Source organism: Ranitomeya variabilis, chromosome 8, assembly GCF_051348905.1.
Source record: "Ranitomeya variabilis isolate aRanVar5 chromosome 8, aRanVar5.hap1, whole genome shotgun sequence".
NCBI lineage: Eukaryota > Metazoa > Chordata > Amphibia > Anura > Dendrobatidae > Ranitomeya > Ranitomeya variabilis.
The window spans coordinates 189,466,662-189,480,451 of record NC_135239.1 but is presented as its reverse complement, the minus strand read 5'-3'; the positions used below and the strand labels follow the sequence as shown (position 1 = coordinate 189,480,451).

The 13,790-nt window shown below is 44.0% G+C and overlaps 1 protein-coding gene across 3 annotated transcripts in view; it reads left to right on the top strand.

The window, feature by feature from the left end:
• Window positions 1-13,790, top strand: part of DNAH12 (dynein axonemal heavy chain 12) — an 82,620-nt gene that overhangs the window by 29,261 nt on the left and 39,569 nt on the right. For all 3 annotated transcript variants that reach the window (XM_077278565.1, XM_077278564.1, XM_077278563.1), the window contains 15 exons: window positions 258-503; window positions 1,088-1,207; window positions 3,288-3,397; window positions 3,497-3,677; window positions 4,867-5,007; window positions 6,666-6,749; window positions 8,890-9,078; window positions 9,169-9,288; window positions 9,867-10,055; window positions 10,472-10,623; window positions 11,059-11,197; window positions 11,786-11,952; window positions 12,052-12,307; window positions 12,475-12,774; window positions 13,060-13,238. In XM_077278565.1, the coding sequence (XP_077134680.1) occupies window positions 258-503; window positions 1,088-1,207; window positions 3,288-3,397; window positions 3,497-3,677; window positions 4,867-5,007; window positions 6,666-6,749; window positions 8,890-9,078; window positions 9,169-9,288; window positions 9,867-10,055; window positions 10,472-10,623; window positions 11,059-11,197; window positions 11,786-11,952; window positions 12,052-12,307; window positions 12,475-12,774; window positions 13,060-13,238 (2,573 nt within the window). The remainder of the gene's footprint in view (window positions 1-257; window positions 504-1,087; window positions 1,208-3,287; window positions 3,398-3,496; window positions 3,678-4,866; window positions 5,008-6,665; window positions 6,750-8,889; window positions 9,079-9,168; window positions 9,289-9,866; window positions 10,056-10,471; window positions 10,624-11,058; window positions 11,198-11,785; window positions 11,953-12,051; window positions 12,308-12,474; window positions 12,775-13,059; window positions 13,239-13,790) is intronic.

Sequence of the window (13,790 nt, the reverse complement as noted above, 5' to 3'; positions counted from 1 at the left end):
GCACATGGGGTAAGTGTCATAGTGAATCAGAAGAACTATACTTCATTATTAATTGGAGGTATTTGCTAATATTATTATTACACCTACTACATATTGGGATAGGATTTTGGAGATGGGGATACCCTTTTAACCACACCTTGCATGGCTTTCATTTGCAAAATAGATGCTTAACTTTTGGGTTAGTGTAAATGGACATCATGGGTTTACAGTCATTTAGTTTCATTTGTTGACTGACTCATCTGGTTTGCGCATTTCAGGTTCTTTTCCGGACGGTAGCCATGATGGTCCCCAACTATGCCCTGATTGCGGAGATCTCCCTTTATTCTTACGGTTTTCTGCACGCTAAGCCTCTCTCGGTGAAGATCGTCATGACCTACCGGCTGTGCTCGGAGCAGCTCTCATCCCAGTTCCACTATGATTATGGGATGCGTGCAGTGAAGGCCGTGCTGATCGCTGCTGGGAATCTGAAGTTGAAATTCCCCCATGAAAATGAAGATATTCTCGTAAGTTCCGAGCTGTTGGATCCTTCACATCTCGTATAGGACAGCATTACCATCTTACCGAGAGGCATTTGGATCACAAATCACAAAAATTAGAGATGTCTGAGTGTAGAATAGCAGTCAGAGACGTATCAATAATTTCTGCACATTGCTGTTCCTGGCTTGTTAGATCTCAGCAGTGCAAAAATATAAAAACTATAGTTGTTTAACGTGTAGCTTAAAGGGGTTGTTCATCTTTTGGGACAGTTTTGATTTTTAACTTAAACACATGTATTTTAGGCTAAAATCATTTTTTGCAGTTGGATTTTATTAAAAATTTGTTTTTCACCAGCTCTTTGATACAATGCGCAGATTGTATAGGATTGTCCCCTATATACATTAAATATAATTTATACATTTCCAAGAGGTATAACAGAGGAATGATACAATATAGTTTTAAGAAAAGATTTTTCAAACTTATTTTATGGAGAAGACTATTCTTTACTAATACAGACGTACCACAAGGACTGACTGCTCTTTTTAATATAGTTTGATGTTATATTGTATATGAATTATTTTTTCATCTAATTATTTTTCATTCTTTTTAGCTTTTACGGTCAATTAAGGATGTAAACGAGCCCAAATTTTTGTCTCATGATATTCCTCTGTTTAATGGGATTACCAGTGACCTGTTCCCTGGCATTCAGCTCCCAGAAGCCGACTATAAGGTATACAAATATAAGTGTCTTAAAGGAATTTTCCAAGACTTAAAGAGGACTCGTCACTCACCATAAATATGTAAATGTCGCTGTTCTCCTGAATCCGGCATCGTTTTTCTTTTCTTCCTGCTCCTCTCCATTCCAGACATCTGTCACTCTCCTCCCTTTGTGTAAATCGAGACTTTTAAGCTAACTGGGCATGGCCTTCCTGAAGACTTCCATATAGAGGACTTGGTGACCACGCCCACTTGGCTATTAAAACCAATTAACTATATTTATATAAAGCGACCATATCTCAGGAACGCAGAGGCACAGGAACACAAGAAAAACAATGCCTTATTCAGGAGAACAGCGTCATTTACACCAGGTAATAAAATTACATATTAATAGTAAGAGATAGGTCCTATTTAGCCGGCCAGCTATCTTTAGGATGTATGTCATCGTTCCTGGCTCCTCCATATTCAGGAACGCTTCTGTTTTCTCTATGAGAGAGTCACCACCAGAGTCATGTGGCAGCTGCTAATTTCGGGATCGGAAACAAAGGATTGGGTGATTCAATTCCAACTGCCCGATTCTTATGTCCCCCAACATACTCAGTCAGGAGACCCCCACACAAAGTAGATGGTAGACCAATACCATCAAAATCACCAGATCCTGATCCACTCATTCAGAATTGGGTTACATACTTTCGGGGAAAGCCAGGAGCCCTCCATACACAGTAGATGGCAGACCAATCCCATGGAAATCACCTGATCCTGATTCACTACTTTGGAATTGGGTCACATACTTTCGGGGGACAGCCAGGAGCCCTCCTTACACAGTAGAAATCACCAGATCCTGATCCACTGCTTCGGAATTGGGTTACATACTTTCGGGGGGACAGCCAGGAGCGCTCCATACACAGTAGATGGCAGACCAATCCCATGGAAATCGCCAGATCCTGATCCACTGCTTTGGAATTGGGTTACATACTTTCGGGGGACAGCCAGGAGACCTCCATACACAGTAGATGGCAGACCAATCCTATGGAAATCATCAGATCCTGATCCACTGCTTTGGAATTGGGTTACATGCTTTCGGGGGATAACCAGGAGCCCTACACACACAGTAGATGGTAGACCAATCCCATCAAAATCGCCAGATCCTGATCCACTGCTTCGGAATTGGGTTACATACTTTTGGGGGACAGCCAGGATCCCTCCATACACAGTAGATGGCAGACCAATCCCATGGAAATCGCTAGATCCTGATCCACTGCTTCGGAATTGGGTTACATGCTTTCGGGGACATTCAGGAGGTCCCCATACACAGTAGATGGTAGACCAATCCCATGGAAATCGCCAGATCCTGATCCACTGCTTCAGAATTGGGTTACATACTTTCGGGGACATTCAGGAGGCCCCCATACACAGTAGATGGTAGACCAATCCCATGGAAATCGCCAGATCCTGATCCACTGCTTCAGAATTGGGTTACATATTTTCGGGGACATTCAGGAGGCCCCCATACACAGTAGATGGTAGACCAAGCCCATCGAAATCGGCAGATCCTAATCCACTGCTTTTCGATTGGGTTACATGACCCTGTCACTTATTGTCCAGTCCCATTAATTCCACCTGGGGAGCCACACAGGGGCCCAAGAGGTAAGGGGGCTCACATACCTTCAAAGCCGGATGATCTGATGTAGAAAAAAAAATGGTTTAAACATCTGTGAGTGATTTATCACTAGTTTGGTTGTGGGTACATTTTATTTTGATGTAATTTTTAGATGAATGAATCAATTCACATGGCACGGTCAGTACTCCATGGGCACTGATTGGGACCCCCAAGAGCCGCCCTATATCTTCCCGCACCCCCGGCTTCTTTTCTGATTAGCCGCCCTGGCATGACATTATGGTTGCAGCATGAACCATACCAGGTCGGCTAATCAGAAGAGGAGCTGGAAGTGTTGGCATGTAACAGGCGGCTCTTGGGGGTCCCATCCAGCACTCACAGAATACTGATCAGGGTCCTGAAAATGTATTCTCTCACCTCTAAAATAATCCACTGGAAACATACTGATGATATATTTTACCTTCCTTTTGCTCAGGATTTACTCGAATGCGCACTCGAGTGCTGTGCCAGACACAACATCCAGCCGGAGAAGGTCTTCCTGGAGAAAATGATACAGACATATGAAATGATGATTGTCAGACACGGGTGAGCTGGAACTACAAAAGTCACTGGGACGGGTGTTTTATTCTTCACTGCTCACATCTTATACAATGGACCGTGCTGCGTTGTGCTTATCCCGTACAGCTTTATGTTGGTTGGAGAGCCGTACTCTGGAAAAACGAAGGTCCTCCATGTCCTCGCTGATACGCTGTCTCTTATGAACGAGCGCGGGTGCGAAGAAGAAAAAGTTGTTTATCGGACAGTCAATCCTAAAGCCATCACCATGGGGCAGCTGTTCGGACAGTTTGATCCAGTGTCACACGAGGTTCGTCTATGGTTGGAATTATTGTTGAAAATGGTAATAGTAGCTTTCCCGAAAATGGGGAAATCTCTCCTTTTATGGCTTATGGACATGATGGAAGAGGTTCCTTCAGAGGCATAGTGGAGAGCAGCCTCCTGATAGACCGCAGCCATGCATTTTATTATGGCTTACTCCCTGTTTGCACAAAAATTGGAAACTTTTATTTTCCCCATCAGACATGGTAACAACAAATTTTATATAATTTATGCCAGAAATTAGCGTAAATTATAGCACAAGTCTACGCAAGCCTGAGGCTGCCATTGATTTTATTTTCTGACACTCGGACTGTACAAGCCTCTTACATCAGCTGGCTTTTAAGTAAAGAGGTTGTCCAGCCTTGGGCTACAAGTCTGCAGTGTTTGTGACTGCAGACTTGTGAATCCTCACATTGTGCGTACTTCCCGCTGTGATGATTCCCCAATGCCGGCGCTGAGAGCAGGCGGTCATATGACCGCAATCATGCAATTTGCAAACTTCCAGCCACGTTCTGACTAGACTGCGTCTGGCCTCACTCGATACACTTGCCGCACAAGTCTAGTTGGCGTGTGACCACATTCTTGCAGTCACACACCCGCCCACTCCCAGCACCTGAGATTCCTCCCAGCATGCAGTGCTTGTGATGTGAGGATTCACAAGTCTGCAGTCACATAAAGCTCCTTTAAGTCTGGTGTATTAAATACCAGTCTTAACAATTTTCCCCTTTAGTATCTGTGTCATAAGGATGGGACTGACTCAACCACTGTGTCTCATGGAACTATTAAGACGCAGACAATATGTTTGCCCCTGATAAATGGGGGGTACCTAAACATCATGGGGTGCTTGTAGCTCCTGACATGCAGGTTGTGCACCTTTGATCTAGTGCATCTATGTTAAAGGGGTTGTCCAGGCATATGTTATTCTTGGGATTGGTAGCACTCAACCAATCGGCCATTTTAGTTCCGGTAAACAGTGAATGAGTTGAAACAGCTCAGCTCCTTCCACTGTGTAGTGGCCATTGCCAAGAACCGCAGCTCCGCTCACATTCACTTCAATAGGGGCCATACATAGTGTATCATCAATATCATAAGCCCAGACATTCCCTTTAATAATCCATTTGTTACTTGTGGGATTTTACAGGAAGTGCTCTTTCATTGATGCCCCTCTTCATTTGCAGTGGACCGATGGGATTGTCGCTAACACTTTCCGTGAGTTTGCTTTATCTGAGACCCCGGAAAGAAAGTGGGTTATTTTTGATGGACCTATTGATACTCTATGGATAGAAAGTATGAACACAGTCCTAGATGATAATAAAAAGGTAACTCTAGATTTTACTTTGTAAAAACTTTTTTTTATTCACATCCTTTTATGTTTTCATCCCCATGTAGCATAACAAAAAGTTACAGAAAAACTAATCTGCCATATATATCTATAACCATGCAGGAAAATATAAAACAATCAATTTGTATGCATCTTTATTACTAGTTATATGTCTACCTTATTCCTATAATTATTGAGGTTTTATAGTTAAAGAGCTATTCCCATTTTCACAGATGAATATTGCAATTTTTTGTTAATTAAAATTCGCAGCCTTTCTTGAGATATTAACACTTTTCTATTGTTTAGCGTTGCTTGCCCAAGAAACTGACCACCACTGCTGTGTTGCCTGCAAGCACTGTGAACTGTGAAGCTGGCCGGGATTAGGAGGTAAAAGCGCACTTCTGGTCAGCTACAAAACTGTGCTTACAAGCTCAAAAGAAGAGCGCTTGCACATGTTTTGGATTTTAACAGCAGTGGTCGGTCTCCAAGGCAGCGAACTGTAAACAAAAGAAAAGTGTTAATATCTCAAGAATGGTTGAAAATTTTAATTACGGTAGCGGTAAATTGCAAAATTGCATATACACTCACCGGCCACTTTATTAGGTACACCGTGCTAGTAACGGGTTGGACCCCCTTTTGCCTTCAGAACTGCCTCAATTCTTCGTGGCATAGATTCAACAAGGTGCTGGAAGCATTCCTCAGAGATTTTGGTCCATATTGACATGATGGCATCACACAGTTGCCGCAGATTTGTCGGCTGCACATCCCAAAGATGCTCCATACAAGGCAGGATGGATCCATGCTTTCATGTTGTTTACGCCAAATTCTGACCCTACCATCCGAATGTCGCAGCAGAAATCGAGACTCATCAGACCAAGCAACGTTTTTCCAATCTTCTACTGTCCAATTTCGATGAGCTTGTACAAATTGTAGCCTCAGTTTCCTGTTCTTAGCTGAAAGGAGTGGTACCCGGTGTGGTCTTCTGCTGCTGTAGCCCATCTGCCTCAAAGTTCGACGCACTGTGCGTTCAGAGATGCTCTTAGGCCTACCTTGGTTGTAACGGGTGGCGATTTGAGTCACTGTTGCCTTTCTATCAGCTCGAACCAGTCTGCCCATTCTCCTCTGACCTCTGGCATCAACAAGGCATTTCCGCCCACAGAACTGCCGCTCACTGGATTTTTTTTCTTTTTCGGACCATTCTCTGTAAACCCTAGAGATGGTTGTGCGTGAAAATCCCAGTAGATCAGCAGTTTCTGAAATACTCAGACCAGCCCTTCTGGCACCAACAACCATGCCACGTTCAAAGGCACTCAAATCACCTTTCTTCCCCATACTGATGCTCGGTTTGAACTGCAGGAGATTGTCTTGACCATGTCTACATGCCTAAATGCACTGAGTTGCCGCCATGTGATTGGCTGATTAGAAATTAAGTGTTAACAAGAAGTTGGACAGGTGTACCTAATAAAGTGGCCAGTGAGTGTATTTATAAGCATTATCTGACACTTCTTTTAGATATTATTTTGTGTATATAATGATTGTATTTTCTTGCCTAAAGCTTACAATAATCCTTTATGAGGTTACTGATCTGACTCCGTGGGTTAAGTAAGTTATTATTCATTTGTTCAACATTTAAACAATATGTCCCTTTTTTTTTAGCTTTGCTTGATGAGTGGGGAGATCATTCAGATGTCACCTCAAATGAGTCTGATTTTTGAAACAATGGACCTTTCCCAGGCATCGGTAGGTTTTCAACCATCCTATAGGAGAATACTTCCCATATAATTGTACATCAGGGTAACTAATGCTAACTAATGAGATTTAGTTATAGAATTGTCTTTTAGAAGTATTCTCATCTTTTATAGCATATCCACAAAGTACTGTGTTTTTTCGGACTATAAGACGCACTGGACCATAAGACGCACCCCAAATTTTCAGAAGGAAAATAGGGAAAAAAATGAATGTGTCAAATGGCGTCAGTCTTACAGTCCGAATTCTGCTTACCAGAGGGGATTGGCAACGCTGGTGGAGCCTGGTCACAGGGGGCGCTTGGTGGTCCGGTGATATGGCGGTTCTCTGTGGTGTGGGGGGCTCCGCCGGCATCCAGTGGCTTCTGGGAAATCCCATCCCAGGCTGGTGCGGCAGGTTCGGCAGTGCTCTGTGGTGCGGAGGGCTCCTCCGCCGGCATTTTGTGAAAGCTCAGAGCTCCCCGCACATTCATTACTGCGATGTGGTGGCCTCCGGAAAAATGGCCGCTTGGGGCGGCGCATGCTCAGATTGAGATCTCATCTCCCAAGATCTCAATCTGAGCATGTGCCGCCCCCGGAGGCCACCGCATCGCAGTAAAGGATGTGCAGGGGGCTCCGGGCTTTCACAAAATACCGGCGGAGCCCACCGCACCACAGAGCACTGCCAAACCTGCCGCACCAGCCTGGGAAGGGAGTGTGTTCATCTCCCTGCAGCGTCGGACCGCCGCAGAATCGCACAACTCCTGCTGCCACACTACTTGTAAGTATATTCCAACTATAAGACGCACTCCCATTTTCCACAAACATTATTTGGGAAAAAAGTGCGTCTTATAGTCCGAAAAATATGGTAAGTCATAAATGTCTGATAGATTAGGGTTTCACCTCTGGCACACACCTGAACCTTTGTTGAATACGAGGCCCCATCCCGTGCTGCTGTGAAAGGAGAATTGGCAGCACTTGCAACACTTCTCGTTCATTTCTTTGGAAGTCCCACATACACAGTCATCAAGGGCGTAACGATCGCGGTCACAGAGGTCGCGACCGGGCCCGTGCAGGTTAGGGGCCGACAACAGCACAAACTTCACCTGGATGTGTGTCCTCAGACATGCAGCTGAAGTGTATTGTGGCACACAGACCCGCCGAGTCTGTGCGACAATGCATGCTGCCGGCCAATAAGAGGCCAGAAGCTGATGTCAATGTGCACATGACTAGGGGCGCATAGTAATGACGTTGTGTGCTCCCATCGCTTGCGTGCTGAAGTCAGCTGCCATCTTCTGAAGAGGACGCCGTGTGGCAGGGGAGCGGAGAGAAGGTGAGTAGAATCATTTCTTTTTTTCTATGCATTAAAGAACAGCAGCAGAATGGGGGACATAGATCAGGATGGGTCCCTGGATAACGGACATATATACCAAGATGGGGCTAGGAAGAGAACATATATAACGGGATGGGGGAAATATATACTAGGATGGGGGATATATATACCAGGATAAAGGACATATATACCAGGATGGGCGATATATATACCAGGATAAGGGACATATATACCAGGATGGGCGATATATATACCAGGATAAGGGACATATATACCAGGATGGGGGATATATATACCAGGAAGGGGATATATATACCAGGATAAGGGACATATATACCAGGATAAGGGATATATATATACCAGAATGGGGGCATATATACCAGGATTGGGCTCAGAATAAAGGATATATGTACCAGGATGGGGGGTATATATATACCAGGATGGGGCTTAGGATAAGGGATACATATACCAGGATGATTACTACCTAATGGTGGAGGGAGTGCAACTTGTATGTCCTTATAGGATTTAGAAATCTACAAGGGTCCATAAATCAACATGTGGGAGGCCGGGGGGTGAAAAGAGGTCCAAATCTTTCACCTGGGCCCATCGGACTCCAGTTACGCCACTGACTGTCATCTCTACATTCACTTTAATCGCTATAATTAGAGGGGTTGTTAATCCCTTTCATTCTGGTGCTACTGCAACAATCAGCTAAACGGTGAGGATCCAGTTTCTGACATCAGCACTGAATGAAAATGTAATGTTACATAGCTGCTACTCGAATAAATGGATGTCTATGTAATATGTGGATTTCTCTCTCCAGCCTGCCACGGTAAGCCGCTGCGGTATGATCTATCTGGAGCCCCAACAACTGGGCTGGAGCCCCCTGGTGAAGTCCTGGCTTATCACCCTTCCTGATGCACTGAAGACTAAGGAACACCTCGCTCTTTTAGAGGAACTCTTTAAGTGGCTCGTCCAACCTTCCCTCCGATTCCTCAGAAAACAGTGCAAGGTGAGGGCCTCTTGTTCTCCCAATTGTAGGTGCATCGCACAAGTTTATGGTCTACATCTACGCTTAGTGTCCCAATGTCTTTCCTCGCAGGAACTGGTGACAACCAGCAATGGCAATGTGGTGATATCACTCACCAGATTATTGGAGATGCTGATTTTTGATGTGGTGAGAGAGGATCCAAATAATAAGAACATTCGTATATGGATCATGGTAAGTGGAAGATCTCCTGATCCCACACACAGTATTACTAATGCATATGCAGATTGGACAATGCTTTCCTATGGCACAGTCTACCTTCTATAAGCTACATTTTATTGTCAAGTCTTACTTCTGAATTATGGCCCCCAACAGTGCTCACTTGAACCTTCAGTAGTTTAGAAATTTTTCCGTAACCAATGCCATCAGTATGTTTTGCATCAATAAGGTTGCAAAGGTCTCGTGACAGCTCACTGGTTTTAGCCATCATGAGATGTTTCTTGTGTGGCACCTTGCTAATGAAACACATTTTTATAGGCCATCAGGTGAACCAGCTGATATTATTTTTCACTATGTGGTAGGATTGCTTTCTAATGACTGATAGATTTCAGTGGGTGTCATGACTTTCCAGGGCTTTTTGCACCTCTCTTGCTTCGTGTGTTGAATACTTTGTCCCTGTGTCATTTTTTATTATTACACATAACTTAATGTATGGACATCTATAGATGACTTCTTTGTCTGTGTGGATTGGATGGGTTTTTACCAACAACTGGTGAGAATGTCATGTCAATAGCACCTTTCTTTTCCCTTAGGCCAGTTTTGCTTTCTCCCTGGTTTGGTCCATTGGCGGCTGCTGTGACGCCGACAGCCGAGTGAAGTTTGATGCTTTTTTCAAAGAAATTGTGGCAGGAAAGAACGATCAGAACCCTCTCCCGTCCTCCGTGGGGAAATGGGAATGTCCTTTGGATGATAAAGGCCTGGTCTATGACTACACGTACGAGGTAAAGTGATTTCATGGACATCTAGCCTGATGCTCAACAACGTAGAACTTTGGGTTATTATTTTAGGCCTCTCAGGACTTGTTCACACTGTGTTTATGCAGTACGTCTTTGATTCTGCCAGAGGTTCTGACTAAATCCTCGAAAAACTGAATTAAGAAGGAGACATAGAGTGTAATGACCTAAGTGGATTCCGTCAGATCCCCCGGCAGAGTAATAGATGTGCTGCGTAAAGGCAGTGTGCTGTATAAAAGCAGTGTGCTGCATAAAGGGAGTGTGCTGCATAAAGGGAGTGTGCTCCATGAAGTCAGTGTGAACAGGACCTAAATGTCAAACTTATTTAATGTATCAGTGCTCTCTCATCCCTACATCAAATGTGATTGAATATGGTTTATCAGCTTTTTTTTTATTCTTTGAAGCTAAAAGGCCGCGGGCGCTGGGTTCACTGGAATGAGTTTATTAAAGGCACCGCCACGTGGGACAAAAGCACCAAAATCCAAGATATCATTGTGCCAACTATGGATACTGTCAGATACACCTTCCTTATGGATATGTGCATCAAAAACACCAAGTAAGAATAATACAATGACTCTTATTAGGAAGTCACATTGAAAATTATCCATTTTGCCATCATAATTACTTATTGTATGGGAAAACCATTCAGATAATGGTGCAGGAAATCCAGGAATAATTAGGAAACCCTATGGGTCTGTTAACAGAATACTGGCCAACATGCACAACTGACGGTTTTCTGACTGTTTCTATAAATGCAGATAGTTTGCTAATTACTTAAGTCCGTGAAACACGGACCATGATGGACGGACTGGACGCGGGACCCCTGACTTGAAATTGACAGCCTCATAGACAAACATGGGGCGGGCGAGTTCTGGTCGGGAGATCATGCTCCACTCATGGATTAACAGACATCTAAATTCTGGCCTAAATAAGTCGTTTTATTATCTATATTTTATGGTTTTCCTACAAGCTGCTTTCCTTTTTTTCGCAGACCACTCTTATTTGTGGGACCGACGGGGACAGGCAAGTCTGTTTACGTCAAAGACAAACTGATGAACAATCTGGACAAAGAAAAATTCTTTCCCTTCTTCATCAACTTTTCTGCTCGTACCAGTGCCAATCAGATTCAGGTTTGTCTTCTTTTTTATCACCCTGATTTCTGATAAATGAAAGAGGTTGCCTCAGTAGGATATATAGATGTCATTTGGGGGGGATACGCCACTTCGGACCCTCTGCTATGAGCCACAGAGTAGACCCACAAACAACGGAGGTCTCTCTCGCAGACCCTGAAGATGCATGTATCACGTGGTCAGCCATACATTGAAATAGGGTGATTGATCCATGTGTGTCCTAAAAGCCATACATTGAAATAGGGTGATGGATCCATGTGAGTCCTTAAACAAAAAAGACCCCCTGATGCTTCTCTGCGCTGCTGCCTGTGTCCCCCATTGGTCTCTTCACTTCCTTTTCTACCAGGAGATATCAATGGAGCCAACCAATTTCTGATGATCGCCTGCAGTGGTGACTTTCTTTCTGAGCCGGAAAAGAGAGCTAGCAGGCTGTTTTTTTTCCCTCTGATGAAACATCAATGCTGCAGCCAATCAGTAGCTGCTGATTGGCTGCAGCGGTCATGCAATGTTTCCTACCTGAAAATGAGACACAGGCAGTAGTGGTCAACCGATTGAATCTTTCTACACATAGTTTGCATCATATTCTAGAATATCGTCATGGACAGACTGGATAAAAGACGGAAAGGCGTGTACGGACCTCAGATGGGGAAGAAATGCGTCATATTTGTGGATGATATGAACATGCCGGCATTAGAAAAATATGGTGCACAGCCACCTATCGAGCTCCTGCGGCAGTTCTTCGACCACGGGAATTGGTAATGTACACGGAAAAAAAAATGATGTATTTTTTATTTAAATTATTTTTTTTATCTTTTCCACAATATGTATTTAAAAAAACAAATCACACCTTTTAGGTATGACTTAAAGGACACCTCCAAAATCTCATTGGTTGATGTACAGCTGATTGCAGCAATGGGTCCCCCTGGCGGTGGAAGAAACGCAGTTACACCTCGATTTTTGCGTCATTTTAACATCTGCACGATAAACTCCTTCAGTGACGAGACCATGGTCCGCATCTTCTCCGCCGTGGTGGCCTTCTATCTGCGCAACAATGACTTTTCACCAGAATTTTTTACTGTTGGGAACCAAATAGTTAACGGCACCATGGAGGTGAGAAATGCTACATTTTTTAGATCAATTAACTATAACCTGTACAGTGTCCCTGCGGTGCTGCGGCCCCTCCATTTAGATGATTGGTGGGGATACCTGAATTCAGACCCCAACTAATTAGATTTTGATGGCTCATCCAACTTTCTTATGGTTTTACTTCTTTCTAGGTGTACAAGAAAGCCATGGAGAACCTATTACCCACCCCGGCTAAATCCCACTATACCTTTAATCTGCGGGATTTCTCCCGAGTGGTGCAGGGATGCTTACTGATCAAGAAAGAGTCAACGGAAAATAAACGCGTCATGGTGCGACTCTTTGTCCACGAAGTCCTGCGAGTGTTTTATGACCGCTTAGTCGACGACCAGGACCGATCCTGGCTGTACAAACTATTGAAAGATGTGGTGAAAGATCACTTCAAAGAAAGTTTCGATTCTGTTTTTGATAACCTAAAACAAGAAACCAAACCTGTAAGTACTGAAATACTGACTAGCCTAGAATCAGACGCCCATATAGCGGGCTTGTTCTACGGTCCGTCGTGTTATGGATGCAATTTCCTGGCCGACCGTCCTGACTTTTACTAGCATAGCCTCATAACCCATCTCTGATGCTGTTAGTTTGGGACCGGCTGATCCTTGGTAGGACTGGGAAAAGCAATGTAACATGGAGTCTAAAATACATTTGCTATAACTGCACAAGCTATGATATTTGGTGTTCTATAATAATCCGATACATAATTGTGGGGGGTTTTTTAGCTCGTAGAGGAAGATATTAGAAATTTGCTGTTTGGCGACTACATGAATCCTGATCTCGAAGGCGATGAACGTTTGTATGCCGAGATACCAAGTGTGCATCAGTTCAACGATGTTGTGGAGAGATGTCTGGATGAATACAACCAGACCCACAAAACCCGTATGAACCTTGTTATATTCAGGTATGCTTGTAATTGGGCTGTAGATAAGCAACATAGGATAATATATATATATATTCATGTACTGACGGTGGTTTTGGCGCTGTATTCATGTACTGATGGTGGTTCTGGTGCTGCATTCATGTACTGACGGTGGTCCTGGTGCTGCATTCATGCTGACGGTGGTTCTGTTCTTGTAAACATATAGCAATCCGTAACACTCTTCATGGCTATGATAAAACTTAAAAATCCTCAAAGCTTTTAAGATTTAGTATTATGAGGAGGATTTGACAAGTTTATGCTCCAAAAACTCGGTTTAATTTAGCGCGTGTTCACAGCGATTTTTTTTTTTTAACCCCTTTCTGACATCGGACGTACTATCCCGTCGAGGTGGGGTGGGCTCGTATGACCACCGACGGGATAGTACGTCCAGCGCGATCAGCCGCATTCACGGGGGAAGCGCGGCCGATCGCGGCTGGGTGTCAGCTGACTATCGCAGCTGACATCCGGCACTATGTGCCAGGAGCGGTCACGGACCACCCCCGGCACATTAACCCCCGGCACACTGCGATCAAA